General features: G+C 37.0%; 1 protein-coding gene across 1 annotated transcript in view; it reads right to left on the bottom strand.

Moving 5' to 3' along the window:
• LOC135073407 (sensory neuron membrane protein 2) overlaps positions 1 to 18,363 on the bottom strand; it is a 38,212-nt gene extending 19,849 nt beyond the window's left edge. The window contains exons 1-7 of the mRNA XM_063967587.1: positions 18,197 to 18,363; positions 15,748 to 15,905; positions 11,695 to 11,839; positions 8,651 to 8,819; positions 3,169 to 3,260; positions 1,382 to 1,602; positions 504 to 629 (exon numbers count right to left, since the gene is read on the bottom strand). Coding sequence (XP_063823657.1) covers positions 504 to 629; positions 1,382 to 1,602; positions 3,169 to 3,260; positions 8,651 to 8,819; positions 11,695 to 11,839; positions 15,748 to 15,905; positions 18,197 to 18,310 — 1,025 coding nt within the window. The 5' untranslated portion in view covers positions 18,311 to 18,363. The remainder of the gene's footprint in view (positions 1 to 503; positions 630 to 1,381; positions 1,603 to 3,168; positions 3,261 to 8,650; positions 8,820 to 11,694; positions 11,840 to 15,747; positions 15,906 to 18,196) is intronic.
• Positions 18,364 to 24,840: the final 6,477 nt, after the last annotated feature.

Raw genomic sequence — 24,840 nt, 5'->3', positions numbered from 1 at the left:
ATTGTTTATTATACCGGGGTTTTAATACTAGAACTTTCGTATTCCTCATTTATTCCGTTCACCATTATCGTCATGCTTATTTCTGTTAGTATAATTTTGTATCTTTTTGAAAAACTCCACGTAGAAAGCATACATCCCTTGGGCTCCGAGAACGAGGGTTTTCGCGATTGAAAAATCTGCCAGATGGCAATACGTAGACGTGAGGTCCAAATGCTGCATGATTGGTTATTTTTGATATGACATTGACAGATATGTCAAAATCCACCAATCACGCAGCATTTGGACCTCGCGTCTACGTATTGCCATCTGGCGGAATTTTCAATCGCGAAAACCCTCATTGATAACAAATCTAACAAAAACAACACTATAATCCGGGCGTTTTCAAGGCGAGAGTGAATAGGCACTTACAGGGCAGATATGTACCATCCTAGACTGCATCTCACTTAACACCAGGTGCGATTGCGGTCAAATACCTGCCTTGTCTAGCATAAAAAAAAACTTACTTTTTGCAGTAGCACTTGTTCCCAGGATTAGCGCTCTTAGATGCCAACGCGTCGCTCGAGATCTCGTAGTAGTACGCGCTCATGTTGAACATCGAACTCTTTCCCACCAGGCTTGCGTACAGTGATCTGAAAACAAACATTAAGTTAAATACTAAAATTATAGGGAGGATCAGTAAACAAGACATTTAACGGGATCAAATTCAATACTGAGTCCTTTTTAAAAGTTGAATAGTAGGCTGTACTTGATAAGACAGATGTCTCCAATCCAAGTATTAGGGTTTTGCTTGAAACTAAAAGCGTGCCTGGACGACGGACGTGACACTTCTAGTGTTACGCAATTACGAAACCGTGTGATATCTTCCATTTATTCACATCGGACGCCAAGAACGCTGGCAATTCGCTTTTTTTGCCTAACAAGGACTTCTTGGTACTTTGAGCAATCCTTACTACTTGAAAATGTAAATAAACTATCTGGGGGCTTAGTGTGAGTTTACATCAAACGTATTCGATGTCGACTGCATAAAAAAATACATTAAAAGTAGGCGCAAACCGTTGATTTTTCGTCAGCCGATAGTTTAGTCGGGCAGTTGATCAGTATGGGCATGTATGGGAGTGCGCACACTACGCCGATTCGATTTGGTCGATTCTTCATACAATTTAAAATCGGGCACAACTATCGGCCAACTAAAAATCAACGGTGTGCGCCTACTCTAGATGTATGACGGATTGTACAGCGCCCCTAGCGGATACTTTCAAAAGCTAAAACTTCATAGATTATTTTAACGCACTCGATACTGAATACGTCTGAAGTAAAGTCACACTATACCCACTGATCCTAATGAATCTGGTGTTCGAGGCTTCTAACAAACTTATTTTACCTGCAAACCTCCGGCTCAAAGGTGTACAGTTTTTCCGGCACATTCTTCTCATCGATCGGCGGGAAGATGGACGCGTCTGACCCATTCAGCTGACCACAGTACATATCATTTCCCCAATTCTTCATGAAGCTTTTGCCTTTGTATGAGATGATGTGACCAAGCTCCTTAATATTCTCGCGCCCTCGGACCATCTCGTAAGGCCCGGATTCCGTTCTGTTCATCTGAAAAGGTGAAGATTATAAATACGCCATGGTTGGCAAAAATAGTCAAAATGAAAGTCGTAAAGTAAAATAGAACCACCCTCATATAGTAGATGTAAAAGGCGACTAAAGGGTCAATATGCTTCCCTAACCCGTTTGAACACGTGGGGAGTGTGGGCGAAATTTTATATTTGTCTCTGGATATAGAGTCGTGCTCCTGCAGTGAAAACTAAATGACCTGATGATAATGAGGCTGTACTTAGATAAAGACAATTAATAATGTAACTTACTTTCTTGCAATGATTAAGAATAAAAACCAAAAAATATTCTCTCTACCACTGTTTGATTATTTATGCATCTAAAATACAAGAGTTTTGAATTTGAAGAAAATCAGTAACTTCAACTTTTGATTTGTAAACGCAGAACAAGTAACTTTGCATTTTCAGCTTGACTTGATGAAGACTCAGCATTAGAATTACAAATGAGGTAATTTAAAAACTTTAGAGGTTGGAGGTATACTTCATCAGTCAGACAGACACGTTGGAAAATAGCACTTTATCACCAGTACTTAAAAAATCAGTTTAGTAGTTATACTTAATGTGCCTTTTAAATATTTTAGTACATCTGACTGAGGGATCACAACGAGTTTTGGACCTTATTAAATATATGGGAAATTATTTCCCATTTGATTGCGCTGTTATAGGTACTAGCAAAACTGGTACAGGTTCATATCACGTGCTTGTAAGACGCCATATGTCAGATTAGATTAATGTTGTATTATTTACTGTACTGCTTCTAATTACGCACCTGCGATGGTAATCTAGATAATTGAATAATAACGTAGGTATGTGTGAGTTGCAGAAACCAGTAATTTGTAGGTCGTTATTAATAGAACAGTCCTAAGTCCATCCTACATTGAAGCCATGTTGTTAAATCCATAAAACTAAGTGGACTTTGGTTACTGACGACTTTCCTGCTTCGAACGAATTTAGTCAGGTTTTTTAGGATTCCGTGGAAAACAATGAGTGCTTATTTTTTAGTCCGTCTGTCTATTACTTTACAGATTAATTCTGAGCCTCTAGATACTAAAAGGCAGCTTTAATTATTAATTTAATAATTCCAACTACAATGTTTCGAAATGAAATCTGAAAGAGAATTTTAAATATCTCCTTTGTACTTTCAGAGAAGTGATTTTTGTTACTTTAAATTTTGGTAGTTACTCGTTCAGATAAACCTTTGTTTTAGTAAAAACAAATTATTTATTGAAATATCATAAAACTCGACTGCGTAAAAACTGAAAAACTGTTACTTAATAAAATGAACTGAAAAGATAGAAAACAAGACGAGAAGTGTTCACAAATGCATTCAGGTATCACATCATGAACCTAAGTTTTTGGTTATTTTTGGTTATTTAATGCACAACATTAAACTAATGGAATATTTAAACTTGTCCTCATTAATGCCATCAATGTTGCTGATAAAAAGAAGACAAAGAAACATCAATAAGGTTTTCTTGATTTTTTTGCCTGATCAATTCGACTTGTTTAGTCTTTAAAATGATTGTTGTTTTTTGTGGATTGTACTCACATGAGAAAACATCGAGAAGTAAAACCCATTGCCATCTCCAGCAGGGCGCATTGTCTGGGGAGCGTCAGCCTTCAGTTTGCCGCAGACGAGACCTGTGTGTAAAGTAAACTTTTAGGCCCGGTTTCCACCAAAGCAAAGCGGAGAGGAGAGGAGATGTGTTTCCTTTTGTACCCTTTGCACCACCGGCCTGCACCACTGGTGGTGCAAAGGGTATTTTTAAATCCCTCTTGCACCACCAACAAATAGTGCTGTGCTACCATCGACTGTAAAACTAGTAGTAGACTGTAAAATACTTAATAATTTAATTGTTATAAATAAATCAAAACCTTCCTAAAAGTTTTAATTTGTGTGTGTGTAAGTGCCTATAAACATTTCACTTCAGACCCACGATACCCCGGGCCTACCTACATCCTACATACAACGAATAAAGTACCAGGGCAACATAACCATAAAGGAGCTATTTTATGATACATGTTTATTTCTCGGGTCAACCAAGAAGAATTTGATATAGCTCCTTTATGATTATGTTGCCCTGGTACTTTAGGAATATTATTCGTTGTATGTAGGTAAATGGTTGTTATTAATTTTTATGTTATGTTGTCAAATCTGTCCAGTAGTTTCGGAGCCTATTCAGTACAAACAAACAAACAATCAAATCTTTCCTCTTTATAATATTAAAATATTATATGATTATAGATAATCGTTTTACAGTTAATGGTAGGGCGGCACTATTGGTGGTGCAAAAGGGATTAAAAAATACCCTTTGCACCACCAGTGGTGCAGGCCGGTGGTGCAAAGGGTACAAAAGGGATGTGTTTGAATAACCTAAGATTTTTTTTATCCATAACGAGGAAGGTCTTGGCCTGTATCTCACCTGATGGTAAGTGATGATCAGGCCGAAGGTGGAAGCGAGCTTCACCCGGATTCCTCAACCACGGAGGAACTGGCTATCTTACCTCTAACTGCCGGAACACAACAATGCTGTTAACATTGTTGTTATGGCGACAGACTTAGGTAAGATGGTGGTAGCTAGCCAGGCGGACTTAGAACAAGCCCTACCACCAACCGAAGCTGAGCGATAAGGGGATGCAATGAAAATTATGATGATGACTTCTACCATCATCATTATTTTCAGCGATAGGACATCTACTGCTGAACGTAGGCCTCCCCCAATGATTTCCACAATGGCCGGTTGGTGGCGGCCTGCATCCAGGGCCTTCCCGCTACCTTTATGAGGTCGTCGTTCACCTTATGATGTGTGATGTGGAAGTAACGAACCAACAAGTCGTCATCTCTTCTGTTTTCTGCTTTACTGGAAACTAGATCTTATATTGATGATGTCATTAACTTCTCATTTAGGATGGTTTTAGTGTGACGCGGACTGTCAGTGCGGATTGCTCCGCACAGCCGATCTGTATGAACTGCTAGGGAGCGGAGCGGTTCCTCCGGACCGCATTACTCTAAAACGCTCCCTAGAAGTTCATACAGATTGGCCGTGCGGAGCAGGTTCGCACCGGACGGTCCGCGTGACACTAAAACCAGCCTTACTATGATTAGATTGCTCCTGGTACAAATTTCAACAATTTGTTATCCATATCCTATCTGATATAAAGCTAACCCGTTTGGCCAGAGCGTGGGGAGTATAGACCAAATCCTTGGTCCAATCCAAGTTTGGTTAATTTGGTTCAATTATAACACCGTATTATAAAGTTATCAGACCTAAGCAGTTAATTTGATTTTGATGTGTTTAGTATATTAAACTTGAGGATGTTTAATTATAAAAAAACAATTCAAATGTATACGAAAATACATAATTACATTGTTGTAAGACATTTTATAGAACTTTTTCCTCGCGAGACACATAATTCCCACAATATTTTCTGAATTCCTATAGAGAAAAAAGCCATTGAAGTGTGAATTGTGAAGACATTTCCTGGACAAGCTTTTTCATCGGCCTACTTGTTCGTTGGATTGTGAAGAAGAGCAATCCATAAAATGTGAAAAGGACGCGTTGATGAGGCTCGAGGACTCCATTAGACAGATGTCTCAATGTTATGACATCTTGAAAAGATTGCTGAACTTCCTCAACCTGAAAATACTTTCCTCATTCAGATTTAAATTCGATCTTTTCTTTTATTTTACTTTCTTTTGTTTCCCAGAATATATTTGAGACTGGCAACAGGGATTAAACTCGTACATATATTTCGAAAAAATCTTATTGCTAATATTTCTGTGCACTTAGCATGCTCTCTTGGGACTAAAACTTAGGGGTAATAAGCCCCATCCCAAAAGATAAGAAAGAAGAATAAATTTATTTATAACATGAGTTATTTTTATCGTTTCGAATAACTTGATATTCTTTTGGAACTTTCCCTTTTGAAGATTGTTACCTTTTTGTTTGCGTAAAGATTAAAAAGGGATTCTGATAACTTATTTGTAAGTAAACAATATTATTCTAGCTATTAAATGTAAGGACGATGAACCATCCAACTACTTAAACACCAATAAGCACCGTTGCTGTAACGATTTTACAACATAGGTTTTAGGTAGGTAGTTTAATATGCAGGGATTCTTTACCTTTAAAGTTTTTTAAATTCACTTATGAATAAGAAAATTGGCGTAAGTCCCATATAACGTTTATTAAGGCTGGCTTGCACCATCTTACTTTAACTTCGACAAACGTCAAAAATCTGTCAAACTCCATACAAAAAACACCGGTTATCGTTATAGTTACGGTCAAAGTTAGGTGGTGCAAGCCTAAGATAACTTTTTCTGTTGCTAATCTAGTTCTGACTCACTTTTAATTCATTCTGTCGTAATGGGCTTAACGGGAATTGCTCTAAAAAAACTTGAGGCAGATTCCTAGAAATTTAAGCATTTATGGGACCATAAGCGGTCAATGGACTGTTGCTATGCCAGATTATGCTAATTTCATTTCTAATCCTCTTATTGTGGGTCGAGGGACGCGCTGAACTCTGTGGTTAAATGGACCGCAAACTAGGCTTTTTCAATCAAGGACCGAAGGAAACTTCCGAATAATTTCTCCGTAAATAGAAGGAAGTGGAAAGGCAATGACCAGTGTGAAAACTTTTTCTTTACCTTTGAGACACAACTGAGAAGAATACATTTCGGGATATCCTAATACTAAATTACGTATAACTTTTAGGTGCTTCGGAATACCCACAAAGTCCTTTAGTGCTATTACAAAAAAAGTTAAACGTGGGTTGAATGTTTAACGGTTTTAAACCGTTGTTTGTCACCTGTCATCCGCTTTGCAATGGAAAGTCGAACCTTAATTTAGAACTCCTCCTATGTTCTTCTGATTAATTTCGTTGCGGGTCCAATGACAGTTTAACTTTCCCCCGGGACAAACTTGACCTTCATTGGTTGGGCTTTTGTGGCGGTCAAGCTGTAGATCCTGGCTGCACAGGAGTTGCAGTGGTGGGAACGAGAGGTGGGAATAGTCCCGTAAATGTTCAACTCGCGTTTAACTTTATGTTATAAGGCCCGTATTGTTTATTTTAAGAAATGCCGTTGTAGTGTAAATTAATTTCTCTAACAAAGAACGATGGAGAATGAAATAATGGAATGTAACAAAGAAGATACCTTTGTTACATTCCATTATTTTATTGACAGCTTCATTAGAACGTTGAATTTGATACCGGGGTCAAAGTACAAAGGTAAGCTACCTTTGTTTTTTTTATACAGAACAAGGCTTTTGTTTTTATTAGAATTATCCTCACATACATTCCCTTTGATTTTCAATTGTGAGTATTTTATTAACAACACTTCACAACTCTGGCAGAGCGTCGCGAATTATTTTACATATCTTTTTGTTCGTAAAAAATGTTTACTCAATATTGTCTATTGAATAACCAAGTCTTTATAAAATGTTACTGTGAGTACTGTTACGTTTACTTTGTATTTGCATAGCAGTACCACAGAATAAGTAATAGTACAGGTACAGAAGGATTACTCCGCAAGACGATTTAAATAAATGCGAGTCTTGCTACGACGCGATACAGTGGAATTCAGCTCGCACAGCACTACGTACCTACAATTTTATTCACCTACAAGTTTTGTCTCTTTCTATCGCGTGCCTCTGAACTCTTCTTACGCTATTAGGGTTGCTGTCTAGTGAAAAAATAATTAATCTACTTATTTGTAATGACCTACGTATGTAGGTAAGTATGCATTCATTATGGTAAACCTTGGGAGAGGCCTTTGTCCAGCAGTGGACGTCATTTGGCTGAAACGAACGAACGCATTCTGAGCAGTAGTCATAGCAGGTTAGGTTCCTATACTATCCTAAGAATTATTGATTACCTACATGGCCAACATACCTTTCAGCATCTTTGGGAAGCGAAAAAAAAAAGATAAATCCGGTAGATTACTTTTCGAATTTAAACACCCGAACGCCGCACAATATTTCTTTCTCTTTATGTCCATTTTTAAATAATACTTCGATCATAGAATTATAATCATACTACGAGTACAACGCACGCCAGCGTCCTGACGAGCGCGCGCGTGACACTCGACTGATATAATACCCGCCGGCGGGGCGCTTCGCTGTAGGTAATTATTGGATGTACCGCGCGGAGTGAGCCAGGCCTGGCAGTACCTACTGTAGGCGAACGAGTCTATAATACCCGTTTCAAGTATCTAATTAGTTTGACTTGAAAGCGATTTAGCGCTAATAAAACTATACTATTGTGATGTTTTCCTTGTCGGGATGAAACAAACCATTTGCATTCACGTGCTAAGTGCGTCTTTGATTCACAGAGATGAAGACCCTCAACGACTTCTCAAAATAGATATTAAGTTGTGGTTAAGATACCTTATTTATAGACATTTATTTCACATGGGACTTTAGGAAAGTAGTGACATATTTTCTTCTTCTTATTAGTTACGCTCATGGCAGAGCGGTCGTGGTCACGTTGAGGCATTTTTCACATCGGTTGTAGTAGAGGCGGATACAATGCCATCTCTCTCTGTTGGCAAACATCTTTTAGGATTTCTTCTAAATTCATGTAGAAGAAGAAGAAGACGAAATTATGTTTGAAATGGCTACATAGTATTTTATACCTTTTACCGCAAGTTCACACTTTTGATGATTATCAAATAACTTTTCGGTGAACAGTATGTGGTTTTTGATACATAGTATTTTACATCTTTCCGGAAGTTCCCACTTTTGCGGTTTACCGAATAACTTTTCGTATGAGGTTTCCAGAAGTTCGTGCAAACATATTTCACCAAACGTTTCAAATTCCTACAGCCTACAGCTAGCTTACCAATTAATATGTTAAAGAATTTCTTTTTTCGCTTCCACTATAAACTTGATATCTATTTTTTAACAGGTGAAATGTAGTTCAAGAGGCTTCCTCGTTGTGAATTAAAAAAAGGTTCTATGGGTTTGCAACTTATTCTCGGAGTTAATGGAATGCTCCGAGGGCAAGACAGTGTCTATTATGCCAACACTTACCCAAAGCAGAATGGTTTCCAGCACAGTTGACGTAGACGCCATCGAAGAATAGGTCCTTGACCTTGACCCTCAGGAAAGGGTCAGTCAGGTTGGTGAAGAACTGTTCCAAAGCTCCGTTGACCACGCCTGTTATACTGGGCATCATGTCGTTCACTGTCAGGATAGCAGCCTAGAACAATGTAGAGAATATATATGGGTTTCTAGATTCTTTTTAATGGGTACTGCAGAAAAAAAATCCAAGACAACAAGAAAACGAAAAAGATTTCTTTGAGTTAATCTTATATTGACATCATATTAGTCCACCCTTTTGCTAAAATAAGATTATCTTATTGTAAGCTCAAATAACCTAGTTTTGGACACACCACCCTTTTGTTAAAATAAAGCCACCTTAATGCACGCTCAAGTAATATAGTTTTGGCGGAAAATAGGCGATAAGTAAGTTGTTGCACATTAAGGCGGCCTGTACTTAAATTGGATTAAAATCTCAGATGTAGCCTTAAAAACATGACCCTCAATCTCTAGACAGTGATTAGTATGTTGCATGCACAGTGGCGTAGCGTGGCTTTTCGCCGCCCGGGGCCGTCCGGAAATCCGCCGCCCTTTATTTTAATTATAAATATTTTAAAGTTTAAATATTATATTGAATGGACTTCAGGTACACTATTCACCTTATTTGTTGAAAGTCAAAATAAACTACCACGCACTGCTTCAGAAGGAAAATACATTAAAGAGAAGCAATTGCTGGAAACCCACAGGAAGTTTGATTTTCTTAAATAGCTCAGCTTTATTATGTATGTAACACTAGAATTAAAAATAAATCTATGGCGACTCACAGGCTTCAAACTATCGCTCGGCCTTCGGCCTCGCCTTTTTCTACGTTAGCTAAGCCCCCCTGCATACAATTTGTATGGAGAATTTAGTTCCTTTAGGAAAACGGGTGAACGCTTGGCGGCCATCTTGGATTTCCAAAATTTTGCATTTTTTCCTTAATCTGGACCATTTTCACTTTTTTTCTAACTTCACCCAATCCCGAATTCATTTGTTTCAACAATTCCTTAAAACCACCGTTGTCCCAAAACTTTGAGTTCCCCTAACTCCCAGTGTTGCCAGGTGATCGAGATAAAAATAGTCAAATGTCATTAGTTTGACCTATTTGCAGGAGGCGTCATCCAAATTTTTGACCGGAAGTCGTTATTTCCATTTTTTACATTTTTTTACCAAATCTCTCAAAGCATGGCAACACTGGAAATTTTTGTATTTCCAAACGATACTCCTTGAGAAACTACATAATTGCTCCATATAACCGAACTTTCCCAAATGTTGCCAACTGCCCGAAAAATGCATTGGAAAAATCAGAAAACTGAAACTTTTTACAAAATGGCCGCCCGCTCAGCCGCCATCTTAATTTTCTGACATTTCGGATTTTTCCCATAATCTGGGTCGTATAACCGACTAAACCCCATTTTCAGTATTTTTCTGACATAACTCCTTCTATCCGTCCTTAACTTTAAAGACACCCATGTCGAAAAAAATACTTTTCCCCGTAGCTCCCAGTGTTGCCAGATGATCGAGACGAAAATGGTCAAATGTCATTTGCACGACCTCTCTGCAGGAGGCGTCTTCCAAATTTTTGACCGGAAGTCGTTATTTCTACTTTCGACATTTTTGGACCAAATCTCCTAAGGTATGGCAACACTGGAGAAATTTCTTCACCCAAGCGAAACCTCTCGACAGGACACACAACCGCCATACAACTCGACTTTCTAAAGTGTTGCCAACTACTCGAAAAATGAATTCCAAAATTTCGAAATTTTCAACTTTTTACAAAATGGCCGCCCACGCCACCGCCATCTTGATTTTCTGACATTTCGGATTTTTCCCCTAATCTGGGTCGTATATCCGACCAAACCTCATTTTTATTTTTTTTCTGCCACGACTCCTTCTGTCCGTCACTAACTTTAAAGACACCCATGTCGCGAAAATTTGTTTTCCCCGTAACTTTCAGTGTTGCCAGACTTTTTTCATAAAAATGGTGAAATGTCATTCGGGTCCCCAAACGTCACCAAACTGCATACTAAGTTTTTGGAATTTTTGGAAATTTCCATTTTCTACTATCCGGGGCCGTGGTGGAAAATTTTCTACCAAAATGGTAGTTTTTTCCGATTCATGGCAACACTCGAATAACAGACCAAAAATCGCCCGGAACATTGTACTCTACTCCGGTGTCGCCATCTGCCGGAAAATTGCTACCAAAGTTTGGGAATTTTTTGATCGCAACAAAATGGCCGACGGCTCAGCCGCCATCTTGTTTTTTTATAATCTGTGAATGTGGCTCTTAAGAAGACTATACATGTCACAAATATTCAAAAGAAATTTTCAAAAACAATTGCGCATCAAAAAGTTACGACTCCCCAAAAACACCCCGAAATCGCATTTTCAATCCAAGATGGCGGCGCGGCCATTTTGTTTTTCTAATTTTATCTCAATTTTTTGAACACACCTTGGCAACCTCAACCAACGATTAAAAAATAAAAAATTCAGGACCAAAGACAAAAAAGTTGGTGTTTCAAAAATATTAAGGGTTGTACCCTAGCTAACCACCATATTTTTTCTTGATTACTTTTGTTATAGACCGAAATTAAAAAAGTGGTTTGTAAATAGTTATCACGAAAGATTATCTGTGGCGCAAGTTTTAGAGGAACTCCTTAAATATTTTTGTTACTATTACTTAAAAAAATAGATTAAAAATGTACTCTTCGTGCTTTTTTTAAAGCAAAATCTTTTACACAATCGTCGATATCAAATTGTATCTCATTTTCAATTGCCAGTATAGCTAGATTTGTTAGTCTCAACGTAGACATAGTCGACCTTTTTTTTTCTTGTTCATGCAATGTTTTTTTTCTTATCCGCCGCCCCCTTTCATATGCCGCCCGGGGCCATGGCCCCCCCTGCCCCCCCCAAGCTACGCCACTGTGCATGCATTATCATGCCTATTAAAGCGCAGGTCAAATAACTAACTGCTCGATAATGAATGCATTCTGTACCATATAAGAGAAGTGGATGACAGTGACTTCGTCGTCCTCGCTCAGTGAGCCTGACGCCTCCTGGTCGAAGATGAAGGTCTTCTTCAGGGTATAGGATACTGTGTCGTTGTCCCCGTACCCGAGTACTGTTCGCTCGCGGTATTCTCTGGAAAAAAGCGAAAATAAAATGAAGGAATCTAAAATTGGATGAACGGTGCAAAAATAGTATTTCAATTTGCCTCTTTGTTCTTGTTTTTATTTAATATTGTTTAGAGCAGCGTTTCCCAAACTATGGGTCGCGAACTCGCGACCCTGTGGTGGGTCGCGAGCGAACATTGAGTGGGTCCTGCCTGTAGAACGACACACCACCCTACCGATCCAACGGCAGCGGTACTTTAACTTTGTTTGTTATTTGAAAAGTCCTTTATTTAGGTACAAATTGCCCGGTACGGTAAAAAAGGTGGGTCCCGAGTCTTGGAACTTGTATGAGATGAGTCGTAGCCCAGACAACTTTGGTATTATTTAACTTTAAACGTTAATAATATCTGTTTTAAAATAATTTTAAAGTTATCATCATCATTATGTTATTCTTCTCTCCGCTGCAGGAACACGACCCTCTCTAATTTGCAAGAGCCAAACGGGAGATCACACCTTATACACTGCCCACCCTGTACGGCTAGCACGAAAAACTTTCGAGTTCAAATCGTTTACGTACTCGAATCGCCATTAAAAGATTTAGTAAGATAATTAACTTTTAAAAAAAATAAAACCGACTTCAAATGCGTGAACACAAAAAAAAAACTAAAAATTAAAAAATATTGCGTATAAAAAAGTTCATCCCCAATTTCCCACCCTTGGGGGTAAAATATTTTCTTCAAATTCGCATGAAACCACCCTTTTGATAATACCTATTCAACAAAAAAATAATCGTTCAAATTGATTTATAATCGGCGGAGATATTGCGTATAAAAAAGTTCATCCCCAATTTTCCACCCTTGGGGGTTGTTTTTTCTATTATTAAATTTAAATGGGACCACCCTTGAGGTATTACCTATAGGCCGAAAAAAGATTTGTTCAAATCGGTTCATAATTGGCGGAGTTATCGCGTAACAAACATAGAAAAAAAAAAAAAACATACGGGTCGAATTGAGAACCTCCTCCTTTTTTGAAGTCGGTTGAAAACTACAACAGCGCCCTTGTGAACGTTTCGTAAAGTGAACTTAGTATGAGATGTGGTTGCACGAAACTTATTTTGAAAATCAAAATTGTCATGTTATCATTTAATTCGAAGATTGAGTATTCAATTTTATCGAATACGCAAACGATTCGAAGACGAAAGTTGTTCATGCTAGTGGTACTGGTCTTTTAGACTGACTGGACATTTATAAGTACTTTCACGATATCCACGGGAAGAGTAGGAGTGGAGTTTTATTCTGTCAGAACCACATGATTTAATAATAATAACTTAAATTGTAATAACCAAATTATTCTGTTATAAGGCTTACAGAGTTAAAAACTACCAACTTTATTCAAATTGTAGGGTCGAATTAATTTGATTTATAAATCAATTTTCAACCGACTTCAAAAAAAGGAGGAGGTTCTCAATTCGACCTGTATGTTTTTTTTTTTTTTTTTTTTCTATGTTTGTTACGCGATAACTCCGCCAATTATGAACCGATTTGAACAAATCTTTTTTCAGCGTATAGGTAATACCTCAAGGGTGGTCCCATTTAAATTTAATAATAAAAAAAACAACCCCCAAGGGTGGAAAAGGGGATGAACATTTTTATACGCAATATCTCCGCCGATTATAAACCAATTAGAACGATTACTTTTTTGTTGAATAGGTATTATCAAAAGGGTGGTTTCATGCGAATTTGAAGAAAATATTTCACCCCCAAGGGTGGAAAATTGGGGATGAACTTTTTTATAATATACATTAAGAATATGGTCTCAATGTACTGCCTACCTTCAGTGGTAACATCAAGGTAATAATTAGTTAACTAAAAAGCAAGAAATAAGTTAAATTTTATAAAAAAAAATAAAACCGACTCCAAAAAACCTACACTAAAAAGTAGAATAATAATTACTAATTACCTACTTATTTATTAGGACGAATTATTAATATTTATGTAGGTATACAATGATTGATACTTTTGGAGTCGGTGCAGGCAAACTTTACATGTTTCATAATCTTGGCACCGACTCCAGAAGTATCAATCATGGTATACCTACATAAATATTAATAATTCGTCCTAATAAATAAGTAGGTAATTAGTAATTATTATTCTACTTTTTAGTGTAGGTTTTTTGGAGTCGGTTTTATTTTTTTTTATAAAATTTAACTTATCAAAGTTTGTGCGTACGTGATTCAAAGTTTTGGAAATGTTTGCTTTATTTATAGGCTTTCCTAGACTAGACGTAAAAAAGTAATAAACTTCGCTATTAATTCTAGGTATAGTTTGCGTAAAAGTTATTGTCTTTGAAATTGAATGTCACTCAAACATTCCCAGAAATAAATCTCGTTAGCAGTTATTTTTCATTAGCAAAAACGTTTTCAAGGCCTGTAATTAATTAATACAAGTTTTGGAAATATGGCGGTTTTGTAGCCTTTGCTCAGTTGTTCAAAAGGATTAAACCTCGGTACTAATTCTAGGGATTGTTGTGATAAAGTTACGTGCTTGGAAAATTTAATACTAACCTTTATTCATTACGAGTAATGTAAAAATGAATCGGTCACTGGAGAGTTAAGAGATTTTCCTGGATATTAACTAATAACCAACTGATTCTACTAAGCGTTATAAATTGTTCAGATATGACGCTGAATAATGGAAGTGTCTTGTTGACATTTATACATTAGTGATGGGGATTCTGTAAAGGCTATTTAAATGGAAAGCATTGTAGATTTTCTGAATAAATCATAACAGCACTATTTGTTGATTAGTGCACAAACATTGATAGATGACAACAACAAACAAACGTTCACCAAAGAAGGCTTCTTTTACAAAGCTAACAGTTACATTGAAGTGGAAATGAACACGTACACGTGGGCTACCTAATTCGTTTCAGTGGTGTGCGTAAACATGTTAATTGTTTTCTTGCGAAATTTAACTTTCGTGTAATTTTCCGGGTGTTCTGGTTATAATCACAAAACAGACACCGCAGGGCTACGGGGAAACTTATGTCCAAAAACTCACCCTAAGCATATAAATGGAATTGGATTTGACTTTTACACCCTTGGTACACTTCATCAGGGAGTACATTAAGAGTAGGCGCACACCGTTGATTCTTAGTATGCCGATAGTTGTGCCCGATTTTAAATTGTATGAAGAATCGGCCAAATCGAATCGGCGTAGTGTGCGCACTCCTATACATGCCCATACTGATCAATTGTCCGACTAAACTATCGGCCGACGAAAAATCAACGGTGTGCGCCTACTCTAAGGCCAATAGACGCCAAACTCGATTCAAATTCAAGCTTTGGTTCACAAAATGGTTTTTGTCGTTGGGGAATTAGTCGATTTAGGCAAATGGCTATAGGGAAAAAGATCGCAATCTTTTTTACCACCATGAATAGAAATCAGTCGCAATGCTAGCATTTGTATCTCATTATTATCATTTTCATCAAATTGAAATCAACAGAGTATTTCAGTACTTCTAAGTTATTTTTCAACATATGTAGTTTCTTGTGCATATCGTGATAGCTAAAAGCCAAGATAAAAGCCTTCCCCACGGAATTCCACAACGACCGGTCCTATGCTGCCTACATCCAGGTATTTCCTTCACCAGATCGTCGGTTCACCAAGTGGGAGGCCAGCTTACACTACTTTTCCGAAGTATTTGTACTTACCTAGAGCCAAATAAAACTTCGTGTTAAAGTCAAAGTCAAAATTTCTTTATTTGTTTAGACTAATAAATAGTTCTTACAAATCGTCATTTTGCTCTTAAGGAGCCTCTACATGTCTCATAATCTTTTTACCCTACCAGCGCTTCGAGACCAACATTTGGCAAGTGCTGAGAAGAAGCGCCGCAACAAACTCAGTCACCACTGTCTGCCGGTTAAAGGTTACTTACTTGTAAGCGTACGGCCCTATCTGCTGCAGTCGGGGCTTGGCGCCGTTGTTCACGTCTTCCACGTTGGTCACGTTGAACACGTATACGTTGAACGTGAGCGGCATCGGTATCTTCCGCCACTTCTCGAACATCACCGACGAGTTGTCGATCTGGATGTTCTGTCAAAAATTAAATAATATTTTTTTTTTATCCACAACGAGGAAGCTCTTGGCCTGTATCTCACCTGATGGTAAGTGATGATCAGACCGAAGGTGGAAGCGAGCTTCACCCGGAATCCTCAACCACGGAGGAACTGGCTATCTTACCTCTAACTGCCGGAACACAACAATGCTGTTAACATTGTTGTTATGGCGAAAGACTTAGGTAAGATGGTGGTAGCTAGCCAGGCTGACTTAGAACAAGCCCTACCACCAACCAAACCGAACAGAAAAATTGCTCCCACTGGGAATCGAACCCGGGACCTCTGCGTCTGCAGGTGGTCTTACCACTAGACCACAGAGGCGGTTAAATTTAAGTAATTGTTTTAAATAAATTCTAATCCTAAGGGCCAAGTGGGCGCACCACTGATAGATTTCTTTGCTGCATAGATCATAGTTACATTGATCGCTAGAAAATCGTGTAATAGCGCGTTAACGTGTGTTGATGGCACCTGGAATAAAACGCAGTGTGCACAGGTTCTAGCCGTTGTTGGTTGTTGGAGGACCTGTCTCATGGCCATGACCATTTGAGACAACAGGTTGGTCTCATTAAAGTAACAGGGACAAGTTGATAAATAAAATTGATTTGATTATTTATCTACTACTCCTTCTAAATGGGTCATAGTGTGATTCAGTTGCAAATTAAAAAATATGTTGTCTAGACGCTCAGTAAAGATTTTTGTTTGTGATTATTTCTACCGCTATTTTAACTTATGTTCAGCATGTCACAACCGGGTGACAACAGCCACATAAGACAAAGATATGCGTGTAAATGGCAACAATGAAAACAACTTATTGTCTGCGCGGTAATGATTGCGACTTAACTTTTTATTCTTTTCATTTATGAATCATCATTATTATTGCTACGAGTAGTGCCGCCCAAATTCAGCGGTTCCAACTTATGAGTTTCTTAAAATTGTTAGCATTTCGTGAGTTTTTCATTTTTTTTTATCCACAAAGAGGAAGCTCTTGGCCTGTATCTCACCTGATGGTAAGTGACGATCAGGCCGAAGGTGGAAGCGATTTAGTAAGCACTGTATTATTTCTTTATTTATTTTCCACTTCAGAAATGTTATGGTGAAGTACGAGTAGGTATTGGGTTTGTAACAACATTGGTTTGTTCCGGTGTCTTATGAGTAAACAAGTAAAATATTTTGTCAGAGGCCGCGCCGTCCTACAGGAGCTATTGAAGGGCATTCATCATTTGTTTTGTATCTATTTTCATTGATATTCTTAGGTTAATATTTCATATAACTACTAGCTAAAGCAGCAAACGTTGTTTTGCACCTAAGTAGAGGTATGAAAAATAGTGTATGTCCTATTCTCAGACCTACTAAATACACACAAAATTTCGTAACAACCGATCAAGCAGTTTTGTAGGAGTTTTTTTACAAACACTGTGAAACAAGAATTTTAAACAGGGTGGTAGAGCATCACTAGGGCTACCCGAATCACCCCTATGTGTGTTCCGTGATTTTTGACAGTCTTCGAGTCATGTTTTTTTTTATTTCTGTGCTTAGGTACTTTTTTAGTCAAGTATATTCTTATTAATGATGCTGCATGGGCCGTTTTGCCCTTCAAATTGGAATGTTCAGGTATTGATGCTGAGTGGGTCAACGTCCATAGCGAATTTGTTGATAATAACTTCGCGCCAACGTCGAAACTTGTTCTCAACAGTTACATTTGGCTCGTTTGCATGTTAATTTGATTTTGAACCTTATGCATCTCATTTTAGTCCGAAATCAAATAAAACTTCATTGTTTTTTGCACTTGTTGTTGTTCAAAAATGTCAAGCAGCCTGTACTTTTTGGTAATATTATTGTATACTGTATAGCTACATGATCCCTAAGTTTGTATTACATAAGATAAAATCCTAAATTGCAAACCAGTTGTGGGTAAATTAAAAAAGTCTTACTTTTAGTTATACTAGTCTCTTTGGACTCTACATTTAAGAATTCTAAAGAAGTAGTTTTTTTTTTACCAAAGTTTGTAGTTCACTTTTTTATTTATATCTTATACCATCTTGTTAAGTTTATTTTTAAGCCTTGTTTTGTTTATGTTGTTCAAAATAAATATTAATGAGTGGAAATTTTAGCACCGGACTAAATACTTGAGCATTAGTTAAAAAGTTTTATACCGGTTACCAGCACATATTACAAATGAAGTAGGTACGACAAGAAGCAAAAGCTCGTAATGTATTTTTAATGTAAACTAAAGTTGTAATACTTTACGATATTCTAGTGTCCACTTACCTTTTGAATTTGTTTGCTGACAATCTTAGGAAAGCCCCAGGCCGCCAAAATCACAGACACAATCAATGCAACGAGCGACACGCCGAAAAACAACTTCGTGTGTTTCCCGAGCATTTTTAAAAAGTTTTCTCTCAACTTAAAAACTCAAAACACACATTAATCCCAATTTAAAATTTCAACACTGTAAATTAAAAATAATATCACACTTAAAAAGGTTGGAACACTATTCAAAATTTAGAAATTTTAAAACTGAAATTTCGAACGCACAATTTTTGTTTTTATTTTTATTTTTCTAATGTCTGTTCCGGTTCGACTGCCGATTAGTTGGCGCAAGTCCGTCGTCAAAGGATACTTGCAGACGATTATCTGCTTCGTTCGCGTGTAGTTTTCCTCGTATTTTTTTCTGATAATGGTAAATGGGGACTTAATGAATGTAAGCGAGTCTATATCGTATTGACACAGCAGTTAGACGGTTCAATTTATCTTTTACTAGCTTTCCGCCCGCGGCTTCGCCCGCGTGGAATTTTGTCTGTCACAGAAAAACTTTATCGCGCGCGTCCCTGTTTCAAAAACCGGGATAAAAACTATCCTATGTTCTTTCCCGGGACTCAAACTATCTCTATGCCAAATTTCATCAAAATCGGTTGCGAGGTTTAAGCGGGAAAGCGTAACAGACAGACAGACAGACAGAGTTACTTTCGCATTTATAATATTAGTTGGGATTACGGTTGAAACATCATGCGCGATTATAATGTAAATCGAATTATGTAAAATTGATGTTATGACGCCGAACAGGGTTATAAATTATTGTATGGAAAAGTTATATTCATCTTGAGTGAATGATTGATGATTATTTAATTAAAAATGTAAAATAAATTTACCTACACGTAGGTAGAACATGTAATATTAATTAACGTTTCATGTTGTTTTCAGTAGGAAAACCCCTTTATTTAGAATTTGAATTTATTCCCAAGTCGGATATTCTTCTTCCTTTTCTTCTATCATCTGGGTTGCAAAAATTGACGTCATAACCCTGGTCTGGTATACTACGTAAACAAACTTTCCAGTTTTGATAAAACCTGCTTCCAAAATATGATAAAAGTTGTACTTTGGATCAGCAGAGACGTTGTATGGTACCGTTAATCCGTGTGTCCTGAGCGAGCAAAAGCAATAGGAATTTTTATTACTAGATTTTTTTTAACTGTTCACTATAGAAAAATGTGGTTCTTACTTTTAGCTTGCGAAATGGAAGTGTAGTGGTATTATTGATATATTTTTAGCACAATACGTTGTTCCACTCCAGTATCCACTATTTCCCTTTATCGTTTTAGAAGAAATCGCTTTCGGCGATAAGACCAAGTGGTCCTCTCCATGAGTTTTTCATCAGAGAACTTATTACATAAGTATAGACGACGGCGTATCAACTTGATACTATCATGCTGTTGATTTTTGTGGCTATAACTGCTATTTTACGACAAAAATTAAGTCTGGATTAGACTCTAATCTAATAAACTAGCTACAGCACAAACTAGCTCAGCGTGTTTGAGGTATTGAGACTAATAAAATGCAGAGTAATTATCCGCAGAATGGATTACAAGAGGAAAAGGTATCTGGAAAACCAAAAGCGCGCTGCCTTGAGCTTTCAGATTATAGGATCGTGGAAACATTGCTAACACCGACTTATTATACGTAATAATTAAGCCTGTAGGGTATCGAGGTAGATTTTTCATATTCTATGTTATTAGCAACCGCCTGAGGTAATATTTCTAGCTGAAAGATGAAAATAATTTTCTCCTAACGATCAGGTTTACATACTCTTGTTGTTACATGGTTTCTAATAGATGTTTTACATTTTTAAAAGTTCTAAGTATTATACGATCCATATAACGATAATTCGACTCTGATATTATGGAGATTACGTACAGATTAATTTTAATGAGTTTTTGGAATAAAGCTACACGAGCATTACATTTTTTGTCATGCCACAAGCCTCCCATTCTAAGATTAGTTATCTCCTTAAAACTTTGTCTTTGTTAGCTTAGGATTTAATAAAATTTAAAACATTTATTTATATTTCTTAGACACTGTTAAGTCCAGTCACTTGATCATTCCATACTAAATTCCGTATCTGCTGGGAAATCAGTCATCGAATCAGTTTTAACTGAAAAATGCACGATAGAGTCATTTGCTGTAGCAAATTGGCGTAATGCCACCATAATTGGATAAAGATCTGCTGTTACATAATACCTTTTCAGTGACATGACACGTTCTTATAGGCTGCATAAATAAATTTAGGTATTACTTATCTCTCAAATCAGGAATTTTCAGTTTGTATAAACTTCTGTTAAGGCTGCCTCAACACAAGCATAGCTTAGTGCAGCAGCCGCTAGAAAAATATTGTTATAACCTTTTGTTGGCGATAAATGACTTACTTTTTTTTAAATTAACAAAAGTATGAGGATTAGGCTTGAAAAAGACAGCAGATGAAAGGAGTACTTAGTAGTTACTACATCATGTATTTTAACATTATCAAAGGATTGCAGCAACCCTGCAAATTCCTCGTCCCTTTAACTTCAAGTCAACTTTCTGACGCGAAAAAAGATAAATAGCTTTTCCTATTAGCCTGTGTAAAGCCAAAAGGGATTTTGACTTGTTAGCTCAGTGCGTTGTTTGCTTTACTTTTACCATCCGCGTTCCCTTACATAATGGTCGTATCAAGAGATGTCTTCAGCACTTCACCCTTTTTGAAGTAATCTTAATGTCCTTTAGAATGTTCCGTTTTTTTAGGGTTCCGTACCCAAAGGGTAAAAACGGAACCCTATTACAAAGACTACTGTCTGTGTGTCTGTATGGTGACACCATGCTGTATTTCATGAACCATGGTAGCCAGATAGTTGAAACACAGATTTATTTCTATTGCCGCTATAACAATACGTACTAAAACATAATTAAATAGAAACACTTAAATATTTATTTCATATTTAAGTGCGGCTTCCATACATCGTGATTTTTTTGCTGGAAAATTTAATTTTAGGATTAACCTATTTACATGTTTAAATAGAACCCTCGGTGCACGATTTCGCCTCGCACTTGCCCGGTTTTTTCTCTTTATTTCGTCTTTTGTTTTCATAATAAGTTTCGAGAGTTTTAGAACTCGTTTACGTTTACCCGTCAACAAAGTTGCAGGATTTAGATTTGACGTCACGAGAATATTAATAGCTTGCGCTCAAATGTCGCGAGTGATGTGTATTATTAAAAAAGTTTTTGTATAAAGATTAAACCCGTTTGTGATCACGCTTGTGTACTACAAGAGTTTGTGGGGCTCAAAGTACGAAGAAAACAAAAGAAGATAATTTATTCGAGCTGGTGAATCAGTGCCAAAGTAGCATCTAATGTGCCAAAAGATATGAAGAATAGGGATGTTTCCTGGGTAAAAAAGCAAGAGTTTTAATAAGTCCGTCAGTTAGCTTATCAAAAACTACTCGACACGTATTTTTCACTTTTTAAAACTAATGAAAATGTAAAGAGATAAAGCGTGCCAAAGTTCTAAAGAAAAGGCCCGTGACGTCAGTGAGTGAGTAAAAGTGCAGCACTTTGTGACGTCGCGCAGAACTTCAACACACTATAACTTTGTAATTATTTGTTTGATTGACAATTAAAAATATACGTGTTCAATTTTTTTTTTATTAAAATGGACTAAAAAATTTTTTTTAGGAAACTAGCCTATTGGGTTACATTACCCTTATTCAGGATTGTACTCATTCACATTACGTTAAATAGCGATATTATTATTTTCGGAGAGACTGCGTGTTAGCAATCAGAAGTGCGTCTCAAGCTTGACAAAAGTAAGGAAAATAAGTACTCAAGCCATTGGCTACCAGTTTTAATGCCAGGTACTAGAGTGGTTTTCGCAGTGTCTATCTATAACAAGTATTAAGTACGTATGCACCATACAACACGGATAAAGTAAAAAAATAAAGAATATCGAATTATAATTAGACTTAAGATAAATAAATAAGAAATATTCATATCAATAAGAACCTAAATTCCGCACGAATACTCGTTTAACAAAGAAACAGCGTGTCCACAGAACCACATTATTAATTTCTCTCTCCCTTATGACTTTTCCGCTCATGCTCTACCCTACGCTTCGCGCTCCGCTCATATGCATGTACGCTGACTTATCACCGGCGCTATTTTCCAGGCAGTTTGCAAAATGGCCGGTAACGATCTTGCCAACTGCTATGACGTACTTGACAATTGTACGTGACATCTCGTCACGCTTGACTGGAGTCATAAGTGCAGGTCAGACCCCGTAATAGCTGCTTCTAAGTCGACCTTGGGTGGGTGTACTTGTTGTTAATAGAGATGTGATTGTTGTATTCCGTATCCGAAGGATTTTTACAAAATATACCTCTATAGTGTTGGCATTGATAATTTTTATACAAAATCTTTTTTCGACAGTATCTTGCGCTTCTTCTCAGCACTACTGGCATTTATTGTCCCAAAGCAGTGATAGGGTTATTACTGGGACGTGTAAAAGTGCTTTTCAAAAGCCTACTTTCAATAATAATTAAATTAGTTTTTATGAGTTTTATTTTTCCTTAAGGAAACATTTTCAGACAATTTTTTACAGTTGCATATTGCTAATTAAGGATTCTATATGCAAACGTGACCCAAGTTGATTTGTCCACGATCGAAATCCGTGCAATTTGGTGCACATCTAGTTTTTTTAAGATGGCATTTGAAACTAGTTCTGATAAAAAAAAAATATGTTCACCTTGATTTATATCTAGGATGTATGAATTTACTCGTAGTTAATTTCTATGCATCTTTAAATGTGATTTTCGAATACTTATCAAAACTCTACATGTATATTTCTGTATACATATCTCCGTATCCGAAGTCCGAACACGTGACAAGCATCTCTACAACAACAAAGTAACTAAACATTTATGGTACTTGAAAACAGGAAACGTCTCATATTATTCGGATAAAAAGCATGTAACTTGACGTAATGATCTTGCCTTTTTTCTAACTGCTGCGAAAAATTACTGTGATTTTTCCACAACACATCGGACGGACATTTTTATTGCAACTTGACACTTATTACAGCTGCATAGATGCCACAGTGTTAAGTTTTATGTGCCGTCACTGCCGTACTTTGTACTCATGAAAAAATGCAACGTAAGTCACCCAGGAAGTTTTACAAGGGACAATTAAGAAACATTACATTCATTTTTCAAGGCAGATTTGCTAATAAAGTTGGGGTAGGCAGGGGGTATAATGAACGAACATTTTAGCTAGGTAATAAATTAGACTTCGTTATACGAGAAAAAATGAAAGCAAAAAGTTAGTTAAAAATCAAAACCCAACAGCGTAAGCAGCTAAAAAACAGCTAGTCTTAACACTAAAACAGCTCTAAGCTCTCGCTAAGCTCAAAATATTGAAACAAGATGAGTGAAGATAATAGTGAAGATGAACTTAGATGAAATATAAATTATAAAATGTACCTACATTTTTCAATTGCGAATATAAATTTTCGAATTTCCAAAGAAAATTTATTAGAGGTGAAATGAACGGAGAAATTAAAAACTACTTATCGAATACCTACTAGCGGATGGTTTAAACAGAAACATAAATAAAACGTACAGCTAGATACTTTTTCATACACCATTGCAAAACATTGTTCTCTTATCTACAGTTGGGAGTTACTAAGACAAGAAGACAAAGCTGCAATTACTGGAAATCACATGACACTTCACACGTCATTTCAACCATGTACAGGATTAAACTGACAGTATAGTTAAGACTAGCGTTGTTCGCATACGTTTCTTAAGTATTAAATCTTAGCTGGAACCTTTTTTATAATACTTAGGGTATTCAATATTTTTTCTAATAATAAAGACAGAATATTACGTGCTCATAAAGACGATGGACGACCTCATAAAGGTAGCAGGAAAGCGCTGGAAGCAGGCCGCTACCAACCGGGCGATGTGGAAATAATTCGGGGAGGCCTATGTTCAGCAGTGGATGTCCTGTGGCTAAAATGATGATGATGATGATAAAGATTACGTGCTCATTCATGAGATTAAAAATAGTGTTTATTATATTATACGGAAACTCTAGATTGCCTTTTTCAATGTAGTAAAAACTGGAGTGTCTCTACATAGCCTACTAACTTAAATTCCCACACAATAAGAACAAAACACTTGGACAAACAGACTCGCATAGACAATCGACACCGGACTTGCTTCACCTAACAAGTCAAACGAGAACAGCACACACAAACGATAGTTGGCTGAAGACTAAACTGAACGTACGTGGATATGTCACGCCAATGCCGCACATAATTGTCGGTAACCCGCCACTTATCTGTCGTGATGATCGAATGAACATGGCGTTGTGTGATTGTAAATTATTTTAACGATTAATATTTATTTTAGGTACCATGGATTTGTGGACAATAGATGTTTTGTAACTTATTTAAGCACGATGAAGCGAATGATCCTGAAACGACATCGAGAGTGATTTATCAAGGGTTATCGGTTCTATGCCAAATGCATCTTCAGCCTAGGTGCTAACGCTTATGGTTTGTTAGTTAATTTCCCATCTTGAAAAATGGGGGTAGCTGCCTAAACAAC

This window comes from Ostrinia nubilalis, chromosome 7 (assembly GCF_963855985.1).
Source record: "Ostrinia nubilalis chromosome 7, ilOstNubi1.1, whole genome shotgun sequence".
NCBI classification, from domain to species: Eukaryota; Metazoa; Arthropoda; class Insecta; order Lepidoptera; family Crambidae; genus Ostrinia; species Ostrinia nubilalis.
The sequence above is the reverse complement of the archived record's forward strand: the minus strand, read 5'-3'. Positions and strand labels throughout refer to the sequence as shown.